The 23,655-nt window shown below is 43.8% G+C and overlaps 1 protein-coding gene across 7 annotated transcripts in view; it reads right to left on the bottom strand.

The window, feature by feature from the left end:
• Positions 1–23,655, bottom strand: part of SRGAP2 (SLIT-ROBO Rho GTPase activating protein 2) — a 113,945-nt gene that overhangs the window by 13,153 nt on the left and 77,137 nt on the right. For all 7 annotated transcript variants that reach the window (XM_054181266.1, XM_054181270.1, XM_054181272.1 and 4 more), the window contains exons 11-19: positions 19,458–19,542; positions 16,694–16,721; positions 14,716–14,746; positions 12,594–12,654; positions 10,567–10,644; positions 8,522–8,656; positions 7,086–7,191; positions 6,389–6,613; positions 2,985–3,064 (exon numbers count right to left, since the gene is read on the bottom strand). In XM_054181266.1, coding sequence (XP_054037241.1) covers positions 2,985–3,064; positions 6,389–6,613; positions 7,086–7,191; positions 8,522–8,656; positions 10,567–10,644; positions 12,594–12,654; positions 14,716–14,746; positions 16,694–16,721; positions 19,458–19,542 — 829 coding nt within the window. The remainder of the gene's footprint in view (positions 1–2,984; positions 3,065–6,388; positions 6,614–7,085; positions 7,192–8,521; positions 8,657–10,566; positions 10,645–12,593; positions 12,655–14,715; positions 14,747–16,693; positions 16,722–19,457; positions 19,543–23,655) is intronic.

Genomic DNA, 23,655 nt, shown 5'->3' with positions numbered 1-23,655 from the left:
CACAGGTTCCACAATTATTCCTTGCGAGAGCATACACTCGAGAATTAGGTCTCCAAGGCCGCCCGTAGGCAGGCAAGGTAGCAACTGGGCTTGAGAAAATCTATAGGGTAGGTCCATCCAAGCAAGCTGATGCTGCAGCACCACCTACCATCAGCTGGTCTGAGAGAGCAGAGCAGAAGCATCCCCCAAAGAGCCCCACCAGCATCTGGAGTCACAAAGTGACCAAGCGCTGAGGGTAATCAGCAACAGGATCTGCTAGATAGACTCCCCAACAATTAATTTCTCCATTACTAAACCAGACAGCTCAGAATTCTGTCAAATCACACATTTCAGGTAAGGCTGTGGCCAGCCTCACACCAACCCCGTTATCAGCCCACAGCAACCAGTGGGATATTTCCAAGGGTGAGACACGCCTGGCCCATGCCTGAACTTGCGACAGCCACCGTGCTCCAGCCTCCCCAAAGCACATGGTTATCTGGTTTTGGCTCCTTCTTTCCTCTCTCTTATTTTGCCTCTGGAGCCAGCTTCTTCATAATACTAAAAACCCGATAATGCTGGTTTTTGGTGTCCCCCTCCATTTATGAAGGGGATGGGAGTGTGGTTTTGTAAATTCCATCTGTTTCATTAAGAAGTGTTTATTGTTCCAGATGAGTGCAGCACTCAGGTTTCTTATGTTTCCAATTTGCTTTTTAGGACTCTGGCTTTTGTCCAGAGAAGTCATTTTGGACTCTAATTTCCAGTAGCTTTTTCCTGCTACACTTATGCTCACAGAAGAAAACTGTGCGAATAAAGAGAGCAATAAGGCTAAGCCAAACAATCACCCCTGCCAGTCTGACAGCCTGTGCAGGAAAGCAGCAGTTTAAAATCTTTCCACTCATACACATAACTTAATGAACACACGACCTGCTTGTCTTACAGCATTTCTGACCTCTTACGCCTGTCTCAAAGCGGAGTGTCCACTCACTCGCACGGCGAGGCTGGCGGTGAAGAGCAGGGGTGCTCTGCAAAACACCACCTCTCCGCCCACCCCAAAACCGATTCCTTCCTTCAATGAAGATGAGGGGATGACAACTAACTTTGGGAGGCTTAGTGTCAGCCTCACAGAAGAGCTAAGGGAGCAAGTGCTTGGTCCCATCTAGAGACTGAAGGAGTGAGAAAAACCTAAGAACATCCATCCCACTGAGTTGCGGAGCTGTGTGCTGCCTGTTTGACGAGTACGCCCGAGGGGTGACACTGCACAGCCCAATTAGAAGGATGTAAGACTCCGTAGTTAACCGAACCTTGCTCCTCCCTCAAAGAGATAGAGGCCCAGCTCCCTCCTCTGCTTTGGTGCCAAACGCTCCCTCCCAAATGCTTCCTATGGAATATTCCATGTAGGTTGCAGAACTCCATCCAAAACGCCTCCAAATTTTACCTTGCTCAGGGGCCCCAAGCAATCTAGTTCCAGAGGCTGTAAAACAGTGTCCTTCTTTAATCTCTTAACTGCTCATTTTCCCATCATTGTGCACTCGCAGCTACACGAGCAATCTAAAAATCCCATACAGAAACAATGCAAGTATACTCCATGGTGTTTCAGCCTGTAGACTTTAGTCCCAGGCCTTACAGATGCGGATGAGTTAGCCTTTCCTTCACTACAGCAATGAAATTGCTCCTTCTTTAGGTACCAACTCAAAAAGGACACGTTTTCATGCATTTTTAAGAAGCTAACACTTTTCAGAAAGAGCACTTTTCTTGAGAGACAGCAAACTCATGGTTCACTCCCATATGCTTTAGGTTTCCTCCCAACAACCTTGGTGAGGAGTCGCCGTGACAGGGCTTGACCTTGCTGAGGGAGAACTGATTTTCCAGCGTTTCTGGCAGTGCTGAACATTTTTTACTTTGTTATTGGAGTATGAACATCATGAAGCCAACAGGACCACAGCGATGCCATGGGAAAGGTTGTTAGGCAACTGCTGGAGCAGAGAGAGCAAAAAGCGGCACAGGAGCACATGGCAGAGCCATTGAGTAAATTACTAAAGATCAGCTCAAAATGGATGTCATCTAATTTTAAGGGACTGCTACCTTCTTCCCACCTTTACAACTGAGACCATCGCAAGTAACACCATCACAGAATGAACTCAGACAATTGCAAGGGGACAAAACTCAAGAATAAAACCATATTCTGTTCTGTTTTGGTCAGTTTGCTTTACATGCTGGTCAGTATTCTGGGGATCACTGTTTCGCATCAGTAACATAATCTTTTCATCTGCTCTGCATGGGGCTCCCACGAAGCTGTCTCCCATTGCAGAAAAAGTCGTTGGAACTATCCAGAACAGAAATTCAAAGACTGCAGTATCCCTTTTTCCTTAGGAAATATCGTGAAATTCTCAGTGTTGTCCCTTTTCACCATCAGACAAGAAATGTAATAGTTTCCCCAAAGAGATACAAAAATTATCAATGAGAGAGGCCGCCAGGACCCTCTAGTCTAACAGCTGGTTCCCAGCAGAAGACAGTTTTTGATTTTATTTTGCTTGCCCCCTTAAAACAGAAGCACCGGGGCTTAAGGCACTCACAATTCCCTTGCCAAAGGTACCGGAAGGGGAAATGCCTGGCACAGGCAGAGGGGAGCAGGAATGCACGCTGAGACGTATCCAGTCTTTGGCTCCATGCTTCCCCCACGACGTCCAACTCTAAGATCCTTCTAGGGTACAGATGAGCTCAAACAGTCACGCAAGCGTGGAGTGTGTCCAGGCCTGCTGCTAAGATAAGACACCCTTGAAAATGGGATACTTCAGAAATAGTCAGGTACCTTCTAAAGATTCCTGCTGATCCCACACTTTTTTACTTATTGGCATCAAATGCTGCATGTGATGTTTCAAGTGACTATTCTGATCTAAACTCCACTTTGCATCTAACTTTGAACTTAAATTGCAAGGCACTATCTTCTCTGCCTCCCCCACAGCAGGTTGCACCAGTTAACCAAGGAGTTAATAGACTTTGCATACCATCATCACTGGTGTGGTGCTCAGCCATAACGTCCTGAACCGAGTCTTCTGTTGAGGCTCTCTCCCCGTGAGGACTTTCACTGCAACAAAAGGAAATGGAGAAGATGCTTTAAATTGGCAGAAATTGAGTTTCCTCGTTTACAAAAATCAAAGATAACTTAACTAGGAACATCCCTATCGGAAGTCAATATCTAAGTTCTACTGTGACAGACACTCTGTGGATGCACTGACACATACTGAAGTCAGTATGCCTAAAAATCAAGCTAAGTTCTTATTTGATCAAGCAAACTGAACATCTTCGTTAACCTTCTTGTATGCTATCAGGAAAGTCCAACTTCAGATCTTATAACTCCAACCTGTGGAAATGTTCAGAAGTCAGATAGCAGCAGCATGTTGGGTCTAGCTCCTCTCTGCCATGCCAGAATTATTCCCTCAACTGTATTCTCCATTGCTCTAATTAGCTCATTAGATGACTGATGAGATAGCTGCCACTTCCTGGGGGAAATTATTTCTCAATTCATAATGATATTTCCAGGTCTGAGTTTGTCATCTCCCTCCTTCCCTTTTATCACAATCTTAAATTTTCCCATTCGTTTCACTGAACGACTCCCATAACCAGATCAATCGCCTGGAATCTTTATTTACAGAGCACCTGGACCGCCAAGAGTACTCAGTTATGTTTTGCGTGAAGAAAAGCTTGGAAAGGATCAATAGACAACAAGTGGCAACAAAGGTTGTGTTTCTGTAAGAAGCTAGGCGAGCAGTTCCCGCAGGACAGGAGCAGAAAGGAAACTGGCCGAGGACTCGCTGCCTCTCGCAGGCAGCTCCGCAGACCTGCTGCCAGCTGGCAGCGCTGCCTGCCCTGCCTGCTCACGCTCGAGGGAAAAAGCACTCGCTCCTCATCTTACCAGACGCCGCTGCTAAAGACAAAACGTGTTTGCTGCACTCTTACACCGTAACTCGTCGCCCTGGTTTGAGGGCCAGGACAAATCACCTCCTTAAAGGTGATTTTTAATTCTCTTCACACAGTAATAACTTCATCCCTCGTTTTGGCCTTGCAATGGTTAAAGTGATCATGGATGTAACGTGCTCTCCCTTTGGTAATCTACCTCCTGTACTCTTTTAAAGGAGAGAAAAAAAAAAGAAAAAGGAGAAGGGGTAAAATGTTTAAATAAGTCTGGTGTCTCATTATGCTTAATCCACACGACACGAAGCTTCCCCACCATCTTCTGAGTCAGTACCTCAGGAATCAACCTTTCCCATCCTTTGCAAAGCCTTTATGCTACTTAATAAAGTTTACAGAAGAATTTGAAGCCAAATGGAGGTCCCAAGAGGAACACAGCATTGAGGGCTAAAGTTTCACGCAGACTGTGAAGTAATGTCGCGTCCAGCCAGCACTAAAGATCCAAATACTGCACAAAGACCACATGCCTCTTCCTACCCGTGCCTCCAACAGCACCTTCCACCAAAAAACCTGTCCTTGCTGCAGGCTCCGTCTCTCTGTCGTGCGAGCCCCGGGATGCTGAAGTGGGAAGCGTTAGGCTGCTGGGCTTCACCCCGAGGGCTCTGAAACCACCAGAGGAATGCAGTGCAAGTTGAGCATCTATAAGCTATATTCTTCCCTGCGATTCCTGTGTCTCACTTGTCAGCACGCAGGACTCCTGGCCTCTCCCCGTGCAGCCTCAGATGGACAGACAGATGCAGCACAGTCCCAGGCTTGACTCAGAGGCAGTATTTCAAATATGCCTGCAGCACAGCCCCGAATGTGTCATAACTCTGAACCCTGCCCTGCCCTCCTCTGCCCCGGGCTCCTCGGCAGCCGCCGACTCGAAGCAAGTGCCGGCAGGGAGGTGCAGAGCACGCGAGCCGTGGCTCCCAGCCCGGGCAGCCTCCACACCACAGCACCGTCTGCCAGGTCCCTGGCACGAAGACGACTCAGCCCCGTGAAGTGGCACCAGGAGATCACAAACGCAGTCGGCTCCATTCCCCCGACGAATCAGCCGAACGACAAGGATTCACTCCGCTGCTTGCACGCTTTGCGGCAAGGAGCCCTATGGGCAATAACTAACAACTAGCTAAATACCAGGGCTATGAGAAGGCCTGAATGGGAACCAGATGCTTCTCCTGACTTTCAGCAGTCTGCCTTGCCTGCTTCTACCCTTCTCTGCTTAAGAGGGTCTCAGGTCAGGGTGGTTAGGAAGGGCAATGAAGAAAAAACAAATGCCTTCAGAAAATTGGTATTACCTTCCAGGAGATTTTGCCTCCTACATAGTCACGCGAAGCATCGCCCGTGCCACAGAGCGTGCTGAGCAGTTCACATTTTTATTCCCTTCACCTTAAGGGACAAAACCTCTTGTCAAAGTTAACGTGTTTCTCGAAGGTCAAAGATTCTTTGTGTGTTTTTTTTTTTTTTTTCTTCTCTACAATTCTTTCACATATAACATCAGCTAAAAACATCAGAGTGAAGGGTAAAACTAAGAGAATTTCCAAGAGTGCCTCTGGCAAGTCTTCTGCAGACAGCAGTTAGTCCAGGGGAGCCTCTCCTCATCACATGTACGTGGAGAGAGCCGAGAGTTAAAGCTACTCTGAAACAAGTCGGGCAAACAAGGCTAGCTCTGTCACCAGAGTGACTTCACTTTTAAATCGTATTTATTTTAGTATATGAAAATAATCATTTGCATTCCTGGGACACTGGAGGAGGGAAGGAAGGGGGGGTGAGAAGCAGGACACAATTTAACATTCCTCATTTTCAGAGGGAGAGATCAGCTTGGCCAGTAGGAAAGAAAACACCTCCTTTCCTTCCCCCACTCCCCAACCTTCCACCCCAGATGACAGGAGCCGCTCTGGCTGAATTGTTTCCAGATGTGGCTTTCAGACTGAACACGCGGACCGGCCTCTTGAGCTTTAAGCTGGATGGAAACGGTGATTTTGCATTCCTCCCTCTTCCCTCCCCCACCATCGGTGCTACCCTGAAAATTAAACCATGCCACAGCTTTCTAGGTTCAGTTGCAAGTGACCCCTGTGTCTGACGCAAAGGCACTCAAGACAAGCAGAAAAAAGGCAAAAGCAGGGAAAAAAAAAGAAAGAAAAAAAGACAAAAAACAGATTGATTTTGGCAGCTACCACACCAGAACATGCAAGAAAATCCCCACACAACCTTGCCCTTCAAGAGAAGTGAGCTAGGTTTGACAACTGAATAGCTACTTTCTACCAGCTTATTTCTTTTGAGCTGATGAGTCTCCAGAGACACCAGAGCCATCTTCTCTACCATAAAACAGATTTTTGAAAGGCTGGGCCAGATGCTCAAATCCAGAATTAGACAACGCAGAACGCATGACTGTAGCATGCTAATCCATAAATAAATATCCACCCGTTCATTTTCTCCTCAGTGGTATCCATCATACCAGTAATCCTCGGTGTTTCCACCTCTGCTATAGACTGGACCCTCCAGCTCCCTGGGTCCTGGGAAGATGTTCTCATGTTGGATGATGATGGTTTTGATCAGTTCATTGACATGAGCTTGGCAAGAGACTTGATCATGACCTTCAGGCACAGACATCAGTGTTGGCCCAAAGCAGATGGCTAAATTGTAGGGATCCATCATGTTCTCTTCACTGAACTGAGATAAACTGCAAAAGACAGAAGTGGGGAGGAGGGTTAAGAGCAGAAAACATCATCATCATAATCATAATCTGCTGAAGAACGCACAGCTGAGCTGGGAAGCTTTGCTTTGGTCTTTTTGCCGTTCAAAGCTGATGGGCTGGCACAGAGATGTTCTGGGTCTGTGTAAAAAATGAAATACCAATGGCACTTAGAGAGAAATGAAATAGAAACCCCAAAGGGAGTTTGAAAGCAAGACTACAGCAAAAGTGCTGACTTCACAAAGGTAGGACATTCTTCTTTAATCTTCGTCTTTTATTCTTCTGTATTATTGTTGTTCATAGCCCACTTGCAGCCCAGCACTCAATTCCAGAGTTACTGCGGCACCTGCTCCTCGCACTGTGGCTCAGATCACAGGCAGCAACATTAAGGCTGGTTCTGCCATTTATCACATTTACCCCACGTACTGCACAAGGCCGTGGTGCTCTCAAGGATACTCACTGATTGAGGAACGCAAAGAGGTATCTCATTACAATCAGAGTGGTCTTCGGCAGGTTCAGGAGCACCTTCCGGATGTGGAGCGCCCGCTCTTGTAAATTATCCATTGCTGAAAGGAAGAAAGAGCAGAGTCATCATTATCATCATACCCACACCTCGCCACTGAGGCCAAATGCAACCAGTATACTATGATGGTTCCTGTGCGAAGTACGAGAGGGGCAGGCAGCAGAGCAGCAGGAGGAAGGAAAAGGCAGCCCATTTTCCCGGATCCTCCAGCGCTGCCTGGCATGGGAATACAAGGGCGGCAGAACCTGCTGGCAAAGCCTTTGACAAAGAAGGTCCCTGAACACGTGAAACTTCTCTGCAAGTTCCTTCCTAGCGTGGGAGCACTCGATGTCATCTGTTTCAATAGTTCTGGCACAATAGCTCATTCAAGTTAGCTGAGAAAGGTGGGTGTTTAAGAAAGAAATTGTATAACACTCAAAGGAAAATTAACATAGTTAAAGGGTGAGGCAAAAAGCTCTGTGTGCAGCAGCCTACTGAGAAATAAGTGGGCAGCATAAATCATCTCGGAAGGGAGAGCTTATTTGGAAGCAGATTTTTCTTTTCATATAATGTGAATTCAACTCTGTAAATGCATTTATCAGGAGAAGAAAACCACGAGCCATTTTAGAAGCAGTTATCTTCTGCTTTACTTCAAAGGCTGCCACCGCAAAGGCCATTTCACTACTTGGACAATAGAATCATTCTTCGATGCTGAAGGACATGGCAATAGTCAGGCCATTTAAAATGAGGTTGCTCGCATACAAAAAACACAAACAACTCTCTGCCCACCAGAACCACCTTTAGAAACCATCAAAAATGTTAACAACTGGACTGTGACTGCCCTCGTATTCTTTAACAGGAGTCAACAGATGGCCTGTCGTGGTTATGAAGCTAAAAGGTGTATAACTGTTACCCCGGCAGCTAAAGAGCAAGCAGAAGCACGGCATCAACACACCGGCAGCATGTATCCATCAACGCCAGGGAAAGCAGGCAGGGCAAGAAACCCTGCTGGCGATTCCCGTTTCCGAGAGGGCATTTCTGACACCTTCTGATGAGATTGTTTTTCAGAAATGGAGGTTTTTGGTTTATTCTGTTTTAAAAGAATCCTGTCACGAAACACTGTCTCAGAAAAATCCATGACACAGCGCTTAAAATCTATTCATTTCTATCTCCTTGCTCATTCATTTAAAAATTGCTATGGGAATGAGCATGGCTGTAACCAGGGAAATGTCCAGACTCTGGCTAACAGAGACTAGGGTACCAATGCAACACAAACCCAACCAAAGTAACCATAAAAGGACTATTTTGGACCCAAGGAAAGGGGGAGGGGAGGAAAGTGGAAGGTAAGCCTGGAAAAAATAATCCTATTTCTTTTCAGATCTTTATATACTTACTGACACAGGCAATCAGATCATGAAAAATATCCTTGGGGAAGAGAGGATGCTCCAACCCTCGGAAATAGAGCTTCAGAACTCCTGCTATTGAATCCATGTCATGGTCATTCTGGTCCCCAGCCAATGGATCTTCCCCTTCATGACAAGCAAAGAAAAACAGGCGAGAAAAAAAATCACAATACTGGAGAAAAGAATCAGACTGGAAGGATGCACCTCAGCTGGAGAAAAGGATTTATGCAGCACAAATTAATCCCACCTACTCCAACTGTACTATAACCAGTGTGAGGTAGAGAGAGCTCTCTCCTGTGCACCGCAGGCGAGAAGGGACACCTCTGACAGCAACCCCAGGAGCCCTGGGACAGACTTCTGTCCAGCAGATCCCAGGGTGACATAGGAGCACCTGGCTCACGCCCACAGAGGATGGTGTTGCTCCTGAAGGGGTAGTAACACTTCCAGGCTCTAAACTCCAGATGTTTTGGTAGGGTGTGAACTCCACAGATCCACCACAGAGGTGAACATTACAGGAGTCCAGGAGCAGGTCTGACACTGAGGTGGATTCAGTCCCACCAAGAGGCCATTGCGCATCGTGCGCTTGGCTCCGCAGGATGCAGACGTCTTACACTGACTGGCTGGGGGGGGGGGGCGGGGGGGAGTGTAATAATTTGTCACCGCAGATATGCCACAGTTTGTCTGTATTACAGAAGAAAAGATGCCCACTTAAGGAGTTGTTCCCTAGGGAAAAGTCCCTATCACATATAATTAGATTTAATGATGGGGCAATCCTCAAATTGAAGCTATATATATCCATTATGTGACTGAAATTACCAAAGCTTGCCTATTATCTTAATAACACACAGGATAATAAATGGGCCACTACAAACCAGAGTATTATCCTTGATATTAACTGCCACCAAGGGTTCTGGATGAAGTAATAAACTGCAGAGACATTATTGTTAACTTTGTCACTTCTGTATATCATATGCTTTACAGAGACAAGTGAGATGAAGAAAAAAAAAACCAACAAAAAACCACAACCACCTTTTTATTTCTGCACGGTAGTGCTGGAACAACTGGCTGTTTTCCCAAGATGACTGGTATTTCCTTTATTTAAAAAAAGAGGTCTTTCATTCTGTTGTCAAGCCTTACCTACAGCTTACGATACACATTTCTGTTTCCTCTGTTCTTGAGGATTTTAATTCTCAGGTAGATGGAGATGAAGACAGGTGAAATTAGATGCCATGTTTCATAGATGCTGCCCATGAAACTCCTGTCTTCCCCAAAGCAAAATAAACTTGCTATGCCTAAGTAATTACTGTTTGTCTCTTCCATCAGCAAGTGTAGAAACACACTAACTATACTCTTTTAGAGTGATGTATTCAGGGAATTAACACGAGCCATGTTGTTTCCAGTGACCCGAGCAAGAGTCGGGGGACGTGCTGCAGGGATTGCCTGCAGAGTCCTCTCCTCTGAACGTGCTCTGCTGGGGAGAACAGACAGCCAGAAGCTGATGAGTCAGGAGGCTCCCAGTTGCTCTTTGCCTCTGTATGGAACGGTTCTTCCCATAGAAAATCACATCTATTAAAAGCTATGTCGAGTTAACAGTGTCTTGAAATTTACTCTCTCACTTGCTGATATTTAGAATAACAGATAGCCAAGCTATGCCTCAGGAACGTGGAAAACACGGCATTTCATCCTCTACCCGCCAAGCTATTCACAAAGAGCTGGGGGGAGAGGGTAGGAAAATGCAGTTACACCTGGTAATGAAATTCTCTATATCCTTTAGTGTTACAAATGATCAATAAACTATCAGACATGAGAGAAGATTGAATTCAGAATATTTATTGTACAGGCACCCTACAAGGTATAAAGCATAAGGCCAAACAACTGAGTGTTCAAGGTTAATGAGGACTAGAAAAGTGTTTGGGCTAGACTCAATTAGAAAACACAAAAATCAAAGGACCAAAATACAGCAAGCTGCACTGCAAACATGCCATTTCAGAACATTTAAACTAATACATTTGGCAATAACCTGAGATCCTCCTTACCTCTCTCAAATGCATTTTTTATGTCATTTACTTCAACTTGTGACCCAGACACTCGGAATATCCCTTCATGCTGCAAGCCTGTAAGACAATAAGAGATGTTGATAACAGTAAGATAAGATAAGCTGGCACCTTCCTCAGCTACATCATATACGATAAAGGAAACATAAGCATCACAGGCAAAAGTATGCCGTTTTAAAAGCCATCTTTCCCTTATATGTCCAAGCACATACAGAATATGTAAAAACAGAACTCGGCACCATGGAGAAAAAATATTAACCCTCCTTTGCAAACTGACAGAATAACTGGGTTATAAAAGCCACGCATGTTATCTTTTACCCTGAAGGATCCCCAAAGGATTTTACAGCCCAGAGAAAGTCATAAAATGACGGGATGAAGTAAAATATGGCTAACTACACAATGAAGCAGTTTATTTTGCAAGAGCGATACCGCAAAGGCCCAGAGCAAATCAGCCAATTGAAACGGAAGCATTTAATTACCCCAGCATGACCTGCTATCGAGGGTTTTAGGATAGACTTTAAGACATTCCTGCTAAAAAGTAAGCATTAGCAACGTGATTAAATCCAATTATCAAGTAGGCGAGATGTTCCAATATACCACCATCGTAACCATTTCGTTGGTACGTGTAAGATGAGCAACAACCGTTACAAATCAGCTAATGAACAAAGTATACGCTTCACATAGGGAAATTCACTCCCATTCATTCAAGTCTTTTAACTGTGGACTTTCTGAAATGGGGAACGTTGCAACATCTTTGCTTCATTTATAATAATGGCTATAAACTAATAAGCTCTCTTGAATGCACCTGTGGCCTCCTCTTCTCGATTTCCATGAGTATTTTTATCACAAGGCAATGAAACCTTTGCAGTACGTGGCTGTATCTGTAGCTATGAACAGTGAAAAGAAACAATCCCAAGTGCAGAGAAGCAAGAATGAGAATGACATTCATCCCACACCTACGCAGCAAAACATTTAGAAATGTCAGGCTACCTCCAACAAAATCCATTCCTGCAATGTAAGTGCGTCAGGCAGGCAGCTTTATCATTTCTTCTGCCTAAAGTGGATTTGTTGTATAAAAGCACACTCCTCCTAATTACAAACTGTACCTGCAAGTCCATGATTTGACATTCAGAACAAAAATGAGTTGAGTCTGTTGGAAAATCCTTTTGTTGGGGATCTAAGCTAACCCAGGAATATGAGTCTAAAAAATAAAATCTCCTGACAGCCCCAATTTGCTTCACATTGCAATGTGGCTTCAATGATTTTTCCAGCAAATGTCCAAGTACGGCCTTAATGAAGGATTATAGCACTTGGTTCTTCCAAGTGATGATGAGAATGGGACTCTAGATTATAGTTTCTAAAATGGTAATTAAACAAGAAAAACGAAACAGGGCCTACTATCTGGCTCTGTGTCTCGGTTAATGAAGATAAATTCAACCTCTTTCTACATATGTTAATTAACAGCTGTTTCACATGCTACTAACAAATGATATCGATTAAAAATGAAAACAAATTACAATAAACATATAAAATCTTTCACAGCATTCAAGGCTGTGAAGTTACCCTTCGAAACAGGTATAAATCACCTCATTGTGTCAATAAGTAAGCAATTAATTCATTACTTGACCTCCTACTTAGGGTATCCCTCCTCCTCTAGGAAGAGCATGATTATTGTGGGTGAAGGCCACATCTCAGGGCTCAAAGCAAGGGGAGGGGAGGCATGAGTGGTATCAGAGGACGGGAACCTTATTTTACAAGAAACAAAGGGATATTGTCAGAAGAACATTTGCAAGGTCAGTTATTTGCAATAACCATTTGGAAAAGTGATCACACATACAATACCAACGACATAGCCAAAAAGTCCGCGATAATTTCTTCATATTGCACTCTCTAGGATTCCTTTGCACAAGCACCATGTCCTGAGCTACTCTGAATATTTTTCAGAAGGCTCCTATATCATCGTTCATTTTATAGAAAGATGACAGGATACCTTTTGTCCATAAACTCACCATGCCTGCTAATGAATCGTATGCAGCTCTCCACCACCAGGGGAATGGCTTGTGAGGAATCCTGCACAAAGAGAAATTTAAACAAGTGCAGTCAGAATGCAGAGCGATAGTAAAAGTGGAGGGTGAAAAGGAAAAAATAAGAATGGAAAGCAGATTTATCCTCTCATCTGCCATATTCTGCTTCCACGCAGTTCCAGATGTGTTTAGTTTCTGGACTGATCACCAAACGTCTCAAATATGAGCAATTTCAGGATTGCATCAAACTCCTCCTATTTTGTCACAAGCATTTAAAATAACTCATCAGTACCCTACGGTCACAGGGCACCATGCAGGTACCTGCTCACGGAAAACTCTGTCTTCAGTCCAAACACAGTAACACCTTCTAGATTGCTAGTTTCCACCTTAAACAACGTTAACTGAGACTTTCAGTATAGAAATAAGCCTTTACACTTCCCCCGTCTCTGCTTCACAGCATCACAGATTACTTTTCAGACAACTGAATTTCTGCAATGTCTGCAGTTATTCCTCCCATTCCGGGGAGCAGCAACTAAGCCACAGAAGTGCCGAGGCTGGCTTAAGGTCAGGTGCCGGTGATTAAAACTACCACGTGATTAAAACTTCCAAGTTTCTGTTTTGATGTAGCCTCTTCTACAGTAGTTTTGGACAGCAATGCCTCTCATTTGTATCAAAATGCTCACTTGTTAGAATGCTAGGGTATCACACGTCAATCAGTTCAAAAAGATGACAGTCTTCTGCTCAAATAAATATATATATATATAAACCAGTACAACCCTTCATATATATATATATATATAAAAAAAACAGTACAACCCTTTTCCTAACTTGTTTAGGTTTAATATTTTTTGGGTCTATTGAAGTGTCATAGAACTTGGTCATAGAGTGACAATAATTTCTCTACTAATTAGCCATAGCCAGCTGGAACTCGTTTTCTATACGCTGAACAGAACAACCCCAACCAATTAAGAATACTTCAGAAGCTATTCTGCCACTCAGCGGCCCCTGAGGACATGCTTTATTAATAATCATCCAAACAGCATTATAACCCCCCCGACTTATTTTTGAGTTTGACAGTAGGAACTCAGAGAAACACATATTCCTGGTCCCCAGCAGAGATTAAAACTCTCAGAGCAGTTATGTTTTAAACTGTTAGGTCAGAAGCAAAAAAACCCCATTTAAACCACATGCAAGTGATTTCTTGTAGGTTACTGCGAGCTGTGGGTTCAGTGTTTGCAAACAGATTCATTTTTAATTTAGGTTTCCAAATCAGAGACTCGAGTCAGTTCTACTTGAGTCAGAACATGCTTCTGAGACACCTCAAAAACTACTTGTGAAAATGGCAATCAAGACACATATATACTTCATTTTCAGCATAGGAAAGGATCATTTTTAGAGCATAAATAAAAGAACAACAATTAAGCTCAGAAAATAAGAAAGGTTTGATTCCACACACCAGAACCACAACTTGCTCTCTTACTTGATTTCCAAAATAAAGAGATCCTAAACACTACAAAGCAGCACCCCAAGACAGATGGTAGGAAATGAAATTCCAAGCCAAATTTTGTCTTTACAATATCAACAAGAAATATTTTGGTTTTCCCCCCCTATCTCAAAGAAACACATTTTAGCTCATCAGGTTCTAAAAAGTAACAGATTATCCCCCACAGCCAGGGAGACAAAGCATCGCTGTTGTAGGTCATTATTACAAGGCGGCACAACGCGAGCAGTTACTGGTTTGATAGCATTGCAGTGGGACACCAGCAAAAATAAAGGGCAAGGGGACAAAGAAACAACAGCACGAAACCCCTAAACCACGACTGTCCAGACAGCTCAGGGCTGTTTGGCATTTTGGTTCCAAGTCTGTCAAAACACAGAGTAAAATTAATTTTAAATTTTGTCAAAGAAAATGAATCAAGGCTGTGGATCCGTGTTTAATTTATTCCAGTTACTGAACAGGCAGATGCCAGTCCCACTTGAACAAGACTGAAGAGGAACATGTAAGAGAGAGATGGAAGGATAAAAACATTTCCCTGTTTTCCATCTACCCTCCTCTCCACAAACACACACCTATCCCTCTTCTGTTACTTAAGGAAATATTTATTACCTGCTTCCTTATGGTGGAGCTGCGCCGGCCACTGGGGAGATCAGAACCGCCCATTGGTGCAGGAGGGAAAAAAAACAAACCAGAAAAGTCAAGATAATCCTCTACTACCATCGTTCTCCTTCGTTCAGTGTTCCAAACCACGCAGATTTTGGAGGAGGGAAGGAGCCAGACGTACAAGTCAATCATGACGACTTAGTCTCATTCAATTTACAGAACTTCAGAAAGACTTTAAGTGACTTTAAATCACTAAAAACCTAAGATTGACGCAAGGGAGTCCACTGCTTTGACAAAAGATTACCCTTGACATTTTAATTCCAACCACATGGAAATCTGTTATATAGGGCTCCTTGTTCAAGACGAAGTTTGTTATAAATTACACATCGCTGTTCTCTGACAGGGCCACTCCACAGAGGGGAGAAGCGGGTGGGAGCATCCTACTGGGCTGGTAACAGCGGCCATTGTGGAGTCTTTAGTATGGTTTCTGATAAAACTTCAAATAAATAAATAACACAACCCCCCTCAAACACCAGCACACACTGGCCAGGCTACACCATTCCAGTATAAGCTGTGATGGTCTCGTTTACTTATGTTAGTAAGCATTAAATGTAGAAAAACAGGAAAAAGCCTGGCTTTGCCAGGGTTTTTCCCCCCTCAAAATTTATTACTGGGGTTTAAAATTCCTATGGTTTCTTGCAAAAATGAAGCATGAGATAATAGTAGAGAGGCCTTAATGTATCATTCAAGCCAATTCCCTGCTAGGGCAGATGGCTCCTGAATTATAAATAAGGTGATTAGAACCGTGATTTTTAAAAAGACTGTACAATGTGTTAATTCAGGGGAAACTCCTTTTATAAAAATCAAAAACACTGAATGAAAAAAAAAAGAAATCAGATTCCATGGGCTGTCACAGACAATAAGGTCTATTTTAAACTATTAGCAGTAATGATTCTTTGATATTTAAAATTGTTTCATGATGAATAATATTTTATTATTATAGATGTCAGGCTCTAATTAGGACCTGTCAGCTTTGCTTTGCTGCAAGGAATGTGAAAAGTAGTAATGACTCCAGATCGGTAGTAATCACCTTCCTTTTGTGAACAAGGCAGGATGATGCACAGCCCTTACTCCAGCTCCTCGTGCCCAGCGGAGCCCTTGGAATCCATCAATTTGGAGATGGAGATTTGTTATGTTTTATAAAAACCCCATCAGGAGAAGCTTACTTATGGTTCTGTGACTGGTCCTAATTATAAATGAAAAGTTTATTCTCCACGAGCTCTGTACTGTTGCAATCCAGTTCCACGGCACCGCAGAGAGCATCAATGGGATAAAGAGTTTTCCAGTTTACGCTACTCAGCCCCGTACACCAACCACGCGGATAAACCCTGCAGAGCCACAGGCCCATCTCCCTTACTGAAATACGAGTGTGTTTGTAAAAATCTTAGTTTGAAGAATACTTTTCTGAGGAACGGTGCCAAGTTAAAACAGTTTCTCACACCTTCCCGACCCGAATTAAATGCACTGAGGCAAGAAAAAGTGCAAGACTTCCATCTATCTTTTTTTCTTCCCCTCCTCTGGTTATTTTTAATCCCAATAAGTTTCCCAACCTGTTGCAACAGGCAGCCCTGCCAGCAGGTGTATGGTCACAACTGCGGCAGCAGCACAGGGCAGCAAGAAGCAAGAAGTGTTTAAGCAGGCACAGCGTCAAAAGAAATACTCATTACTTAGCTGACCAGAGGCTACTAAACATATGTACAGGCTGTATATGCATATGTATATGCATAAACTCTACCTTGCACTGATGGAGGTAATAGTAACGGCATTTAAAGCCATATTAACTAGCAGGAATTTGCTTACGTATTAGCTAAATGAGTGTCTTTTTCTAACAGATACATATCCTGGGCTGGTAACTGATCTAGAACAGTAGTGACCAATTTGCATCAGATTTTCCTTAAAAAATGATCCCCTGAGCCGCACCTACCTGGCAAGGGAGCAGTCAGTCCGCTGACCTGTTAAGAAGACAAAGAAACATAGCATTAGAAGAGAGGAATGGGAAAATACTTTCAATGGCTTTGCAAAGCCAGGTTTGGAAGAAAATGGAGGAGAAAAATCTGTGGGAGAGGGAGGGGGCAGCTCTGGGGCACGGGACACGGGCTGCCCCCCCGAGTAGTGCTGCTGGAGACCCCAGCGAGGCCCATCTCCAACCGGGAAACCCAGCAAACAGCTCGGGCTGCCTGAGGACTCGTTCTTTGGAAAGTATTGTTTTTGAAAATGAGTTCCCTGTGCATTCTAATTGTTGACTTCTGGTGCCAAAAAACTGGGCTTGTCAACCTCTCCCTCCCTCCCCCTTCCCAGGGGAATTAGTGGGGCGAGAGATTATACTTTATAAAGCCACTTAGTAAGACTGAAAACATTCACGGATTTGTTAGCCCACAGACTGAACGTGCTGGCATTACGCTATTTTGGTAGACAGACGTTTAATGATATTTTCCACAAACATATTTATAAAAACGTTCCATTAACTTGCACTGAGTTTGCGAGGAAGCAGCCAAGCTAACGACTACTGCTAATGCAGGCAGCGTTTTAAAATAGCACAACGAGGAGTAAGAGAGACAGAAAACTAGTGAGTGCCTCTGGGAATTGTACAGGCCAGATCTTCTGCTGGTACAGATCATCATCAGTGAAACCACACTGATTTACAATAGCTGAAAATCCACCTTCCCTCCAGTTGTCTTCCTGCTCCTGGGGAGATGGAAGAATGAACGAGGGAAATGTCTAATTGCTGAGGGCTGACAATTAGTTGCACACATCTCGATAGCCACTTTCCTCTCCCCACGTAAAGCCAAAACAGTGCATAATTTACATGAAAATGTTATTCTGAAGCAGAATTTCCAGCCATCTGTCCCATTTTCATCATAGAATATTCATATATATAAATTACATGGCTGTGGCAACATCAAGGGGCTCCTACATTAGGGTGACAAATGTGTACAGTAGGCAGGGACATAATTACTTGTAGATAGGAAGAATTGCTGCTATTTTTATTACTGGAACTTGTCATCTTTAGATTAAGGTAATCTGCAAGAGGACTAATAAATGTCACCTGAGGATGGGGCAAAGAAGAATAAAAATCGTTAACAAAAACATGAATTTTCCAGGGACTGAAGACACGCGGCTGTATGCACATTTTTCAGTAAAGCTAACCGTGCTCCAGGGACTTGTGAAAGGAATTTTATTTGCCCATTTCCCAATTAAGTGACATTTTATGGATAAGTCTAGGCACGGTCCCCAGTTTGTACCATTAACCTGCTAATGTGGTTTTAGAGACGCAATCTACCTCCCTCTCTCAGCTCCTTTTGATCTCACAGATGACAAAAGTGACTTTTTTCAGAAGCTGCTGGAGCTCGCCCTGACCCACACGGGGTCCCTTCACAGAGTGACTAAGAAAGCTCTGGTTTGCAAAGCAATCACAAGAAAACAGAAGCAGCCTTTAAATCTACATAGCAATACAGAAATCGCATTTAATTTCCTCTTCGTTCTCCCCCCCCCACCCCAGTTGGAGCTGGGTTCAAGGGGCAGCAGGTTAAGAGGAAATCGGTCTCGGTATGCAGAGGTCAGCTATGATCCAGGAATGGTATTAGTCACAGGGGCAGCACGGGTGTCATTTGGAGATATTTAGAGGCAGAATAAAAATACCCTAAGGACACAGATCTTTGGCTTCATCCCCCTTTTCTACAGGACAGCTGAAGAGACGAGCAGCTTTGAACAATAAAGCACAAAACAGTGACAACGTCCTTTCCTTACCTTCTAGCGGTTTGGGTCTGATAAACATGAAACTCTTAATTACTGTAGCAATAATTTTATTTTTATAGTGCATTTTTAAACTGAAAGCAAAGCACTTCAAAGACCACATGCTGTTTAAGTTTTCATTCAGGAGATTTGCACACCATAAACTGTGGGGAGCCCAGTTAAGTTACATATCAAACCACGAGCCCTGCTCCAGCATGTAAACCCAGGAACGAGTCGAGCCATTTTTTGACCTGACATTTAGACTGTTAAAACCTTCTCCTCAGCAAATATGAGGCAGACAGGTTTCTATGGAAACTTGGATGCATAGTTTAAACATGTTTGGCCAACAGGATTTGCCCATACCACGAAGGGAAAGAAATCTTCCTTTGTTCTGACACTAATAGCAAATGCATATCCAGTTCTTCTGCTGCCCCCTGACTAATGCCCTCTAGATTGGCAACATACTTTACATGCTCTGAAATTTGTTTGTTATTCTCCCAATAAAAGCCCAGGCTCACATACATTAGTGTGGTCTGGATTGAACCCACAGAGGTGAGAAGCAGCTGAACTACCACACAAAGGCAACTTCTGACCAGGCAATACTTCCCAACTCATCAGGAAACTGTAAATCACAAGGTTTACCCCAGTAGGGATTATTAAGTGAGAAGCAGAACGTGCGTATACAGGGAGAGGACAGGATGAACGAGCGGGTATATGCTTCACTTTAACAAATAAGCGATGCACATTAGTGATTCATTAAGTATTTTCCGTTCACCATTAATCAAGCAGCCGTGTAGGTCATTTGGCTTCTCCATCATGCAGATCGGAAAAATAAATTCATAAAACATGAGTATGTCCACTTTGCATCAGTAATCCCAGCCCATTACACTCAGCTGACCAATTCAATCAGTGCAATAGCCTGGTTAATAGCAGCGAGGAGCGGGTACCACACTCACTTTCTCCCAGGGTCTTCTGGAGAAGGTCGTGTTTGGCTTGGAGCTTCGTTATCAGGTTCCTGCCTTCCAGATACTCCTTCATTTTCTGTGAGGGAGGAAAAAAAACCAAGACCATGAGGGGACAATTAATTTCTTCCATTGCATCTTTAGGTTAGTTGATTCTGAACACAATGCTGAAGTACAGAATTACACTGAAATTTACGGTGCAAAGGATGAACTAAGTCCCCCTGGTTTATCTATGAGGTAAATCCGAAGCTCGGTCCCTACGTATTTGCAGTGCAATTTCTATTGTTTCCCTGTGGAATCAGCTGAATGTTTGGCATCTTTTAAGAGATCTGAGGAGCTGTCATGCCTCTCCTCTCCAGACAGGGTGAAATGGAAATGCACTTCCCTCGCACGTCACAGGCAACTGAATGAGCAATCTGTTTTAACAAACTAAAAGGCTGCTACTGTGCTTATTCTCTCACTTAACCTCTCTCACCCCACTTTACTTGTCAAATAGTGTGTCTGCCTCCACGCTGGATGATACACAGGGTTGCAGGGAGGGGCACGGGACAAAACAAATAAAGATATTATTTAAGTCCAGATTTGTTCTCTCGGTGAAATATTATACAATCACGCAGTCATTTTCCCACTTCTTTCTGATTTTTCACAGCTCTGCAAACGCTAGTTTTTTACAGCCCTTTCATCTCTTACTTTGCAGTTCAGCACAGCCTTATTTATCTTCACCGTGCTGCAGTGCATAAAATACTCCGCTGTACGGTAGCTGTCCACATTATAATTAGGACATGTTTACACTCAAAAATACATAAATAGCACATAACTCTTCAAGTATCACAGGCCATTCTTTAGAATCATGCGATTTTTTAAAAAAAAAAAACAGCTAGCAAAACGAACACAAAGAAAATATTCTCATTTAATAATGAAATATTCCTGTTCTTGTCTTCAGTTTTCCCCAATTTCATCCACTTTTTCCCAGTTCTGGTCTAGTACTGCCATATTAGACTGCAAATCCTTAAGGTGAAAAACCAGTATTTTAGCTAAGAGAATGCCTGGACCCTGCTTGTCCTATGTAGGTCGTAACAACAGCAGCCCCTGTACAAGATGTAAAGAACCAAGACGCAATGTATAAATACACCCAGGTAGCGCTGAGGGTGGGGGGAAGGAGCTAAGGAAGATGTCACGGGGGGGTCTCCAGCAGCTGTGTGTCCCAACACGACAGCCAAAAACGCCTGAGCTGGGGCTTTAATTAACTGTCGGGAGTTTGTGTTTTATGTCCCTTTGGTTGACAACATTGGAAGAAAAGTTTCACAAGAATTAAGTCCCTTTGGCAAGTCTCAGCACTTCCTGCTTCCTATAGTAATACTTCAACTTTTTGTTGTTGTTTTAGAAGAAAACAGGAAGCATGATCACTGTGGCAAAAAAGAAAATTAACCATATTTTTTGCAATTTCGCCGTAGAATCTGTTCGCCAAGCACCAACTACTTAATCAGTTAAATCTCTGCATCAAATTTTGACAGAAGAAAACAAGAAGAGTATAAGATGCCAAAATAACCAGAGAATTTGAAGTGGGGATTTGAGGATAAATCTGGTTCCGGCAGGTTCCGAGCTCCCCGTCTCTAAGTCATGATCAGGCGAGGAGCCAGAAGGGCTTGAAGGCTCAGCTCCAAATAGCTCAAACAGAAGCTTAAAGATCAGCAAATCAACTCGATTTGGAAGCGCGTTCAGGCTCCCTTTGAAGCAGATAGGAAATCTTCAGCTCAGCCGACTGGTGGCCGTGGCTGGGCACAGGGCAGGGCACGCTGCTGGCACCCGCGCGTCCTCCGGCTTTGCGGCATCTGCCACGGTCACATTACGAACATCTCTTCCCCGCAGCCGGGTACCAACGATTGTTTTACAGGAGAAAAAGAGAAGGTTCCTACCCAGTGCACTATTTCATGCGTTCTTTCTATTTCCTCATGCCTAACATTCTGTACCCTGCCTGTAACCAGCTGGCTTATGAAAAAATAACTAATTTCAAAATAGGGCTTCAGGCCTTTTTTTTCCCCCCAGTGAATTACAAAGATCCACTAGCATTTGATTTCTGGCTTAATAAAAACAGTTAAAAAAAATAAAAATCAAACTATGGGAGAACGACTAAGGATTTCACTTCTGGCAGAGCACAGCTGGAGTCAGACTAAGTACAATCAGACACAAAGGAGCAGAAACGTCCCCAAGTCGCATTATTTCCAGACTGTAAAAAATCAGAGGTGAAGATCTGTTGTTAGCCAGAGATGGTGAGCATTCTGCACCCAGCACCTCCTCAAAACCGTGCAACATTAACACCCCCTCCAAGCCCAAACTCATTGCAGTATTTTTCCAGTGAGAACCAGTTGCAGATGCCATACATAACACAGTGCAGTGCCCGCTAGACCATACCTGCCTGCCGCGTGGGAAAGCAGATTTTATGCTTTTGAGGCTATAAAGAAAAACAGTTTCCGTCACTGTCCCACATCCTTAACTGTCTCCACTCTGGAAAACTCAGCAGTTTTCCTCCCTCCCTCCGCCCCCCAAGAACGATTTCAAACAAGGCACTGGAATGAAGGAGCGGGTGAATTAGATCCCTGCTCCCCTGCGATGGGACGCGGGAACAGCGGCACATTGACACAACCAGCACGACATTTCTGGAGGACTGATTAGCAGGGGAACTTTATATAATACTTACCCATGTCTTAAGGGTTTGCTAATAATAATTTTACATTAATTTTTAAAGCATTTCACAGAATGAGCATCGTACTGGGTTTTAATCTTTCTAGAGGAAAAAATAACATTTCAGCTAAGAACTAAAATTACCCCCTGTTTTAGACGTGAAAATCAAATCATTCTTTCCCCCCTTTTTGCTTCTCAGGTAGGGTGGAGTGCCAGCTGTGTGACAATTAGCGGTACGATCTCGGCACTGACAGCATCCTCACGCTGGCTCGGAAGCAGGAGTGTAGCCATGGCAGCGGCAGTACCCAGGCGCCCAGGACACATCCCCGCGTTTCGGCTCCCTGAACTCACAGCTGCTTCCTTGCTTTAGCGACCTGCCGTAGCTCGCTGCTAAGTCAATCCTCACTCCTATGCTTTTCACCGACACGGGGAGGTTTAAGCTTCTATTCTGAATACAAATCTTCCTTCAAAGCCCTAAAAACAGAGCCATCTTGGCACCAGTGTGTAATGATATGCCTCTAGTGGAAATAACAGCTTTTATCAGCACAGAGATACTACAGTCAGTGCTCCTTCAATTCAATTCCCATGGTGGCATCGCTGTATTTACCTAAGAGCTCTGCCTAGCTAGCAACGCAGTACATGGAATTTCCAACTTGAGTTATATAGTAATATGTAATATTCTTTCAAATTAGTATTTTACTTTCAGTTCACATCCCTCAGCATTTAGCACATCATAAGGTACGAAGGGATTGAAATCTCTGCTCTGCACTACACCATATTTTCCCCTACACAAAGAACGCCTCGCCCACGTTGCTGCACAGCTCTGCCCTCACACTCATTAATACTCATCTGAGCATTTTTTCCTACACTGAAAAAATTGCTCCTTACAGATTCAAAGCTTGAAATCCTTATAAAGGACATTTATAAGTCCGGTCAATAGTAGATCAATCGAGCATTTGATCAGGCTGGTCAAAGAGGGCCTCCGTGTGACAGCTTGGTTCTGCTGGTCGTTATTTCACCCGCGTTGCGCCCAAGGTGACAGACTGCACCTCTGCTCACTGAGACAGCCCCGCTCTCCTGCTGGCACCTCGCTGCTCTGCGGCAGGACGCTAACACGAGGAAATGGAAAAGTATCACATCCAAATAGAGCCTCGGGTTCCGTCTCCTATTTGAACTTACAATAGCCCCTCTCTAGAGAGGGAGCGCTTAGAGTTCAATTAAAAAATCATTTTTCCAGTTTCATAACCCTGGGTAGGGTGGTCAATCCCTTCTTAATTGAATCGGTTTCTCCACCCACTTTTCTCAATAGCCAGTTTCACCTTCTACAAAGGCTTTTTAATTTTTCTAAGTCAAGGTCTGAAAGAAACCACCCTGCCAGCTCATGGAATTCACACAGAAGCTTCAGACTTTTAATCAGCAACACCATTCTTGGAAGAGGAATCTAAAGGGCAGTAAATATAGCAAAAGATGCTCAAAGGAATGACAAAGTACCCGGGATAAGAGGTATGCT

Source organism: Rissa tridactyla, chromosome 21 (assembly GCF_028500815.1).
Source record: "Rissa tridactyla isolate bRisTri1 chromosome 21, bRisTri1.patW.cur.20221130, whole genome shotgun sequence".
Lineage (NCBI taxonomy): Eukaryota > Metazoa > Chordata > Aves > Charadriiformes > Laridae > Rissa > Rissa tridactyla.
This window is presented reverse-complemented; position numbering and strand designations above follow the sequence as displayed.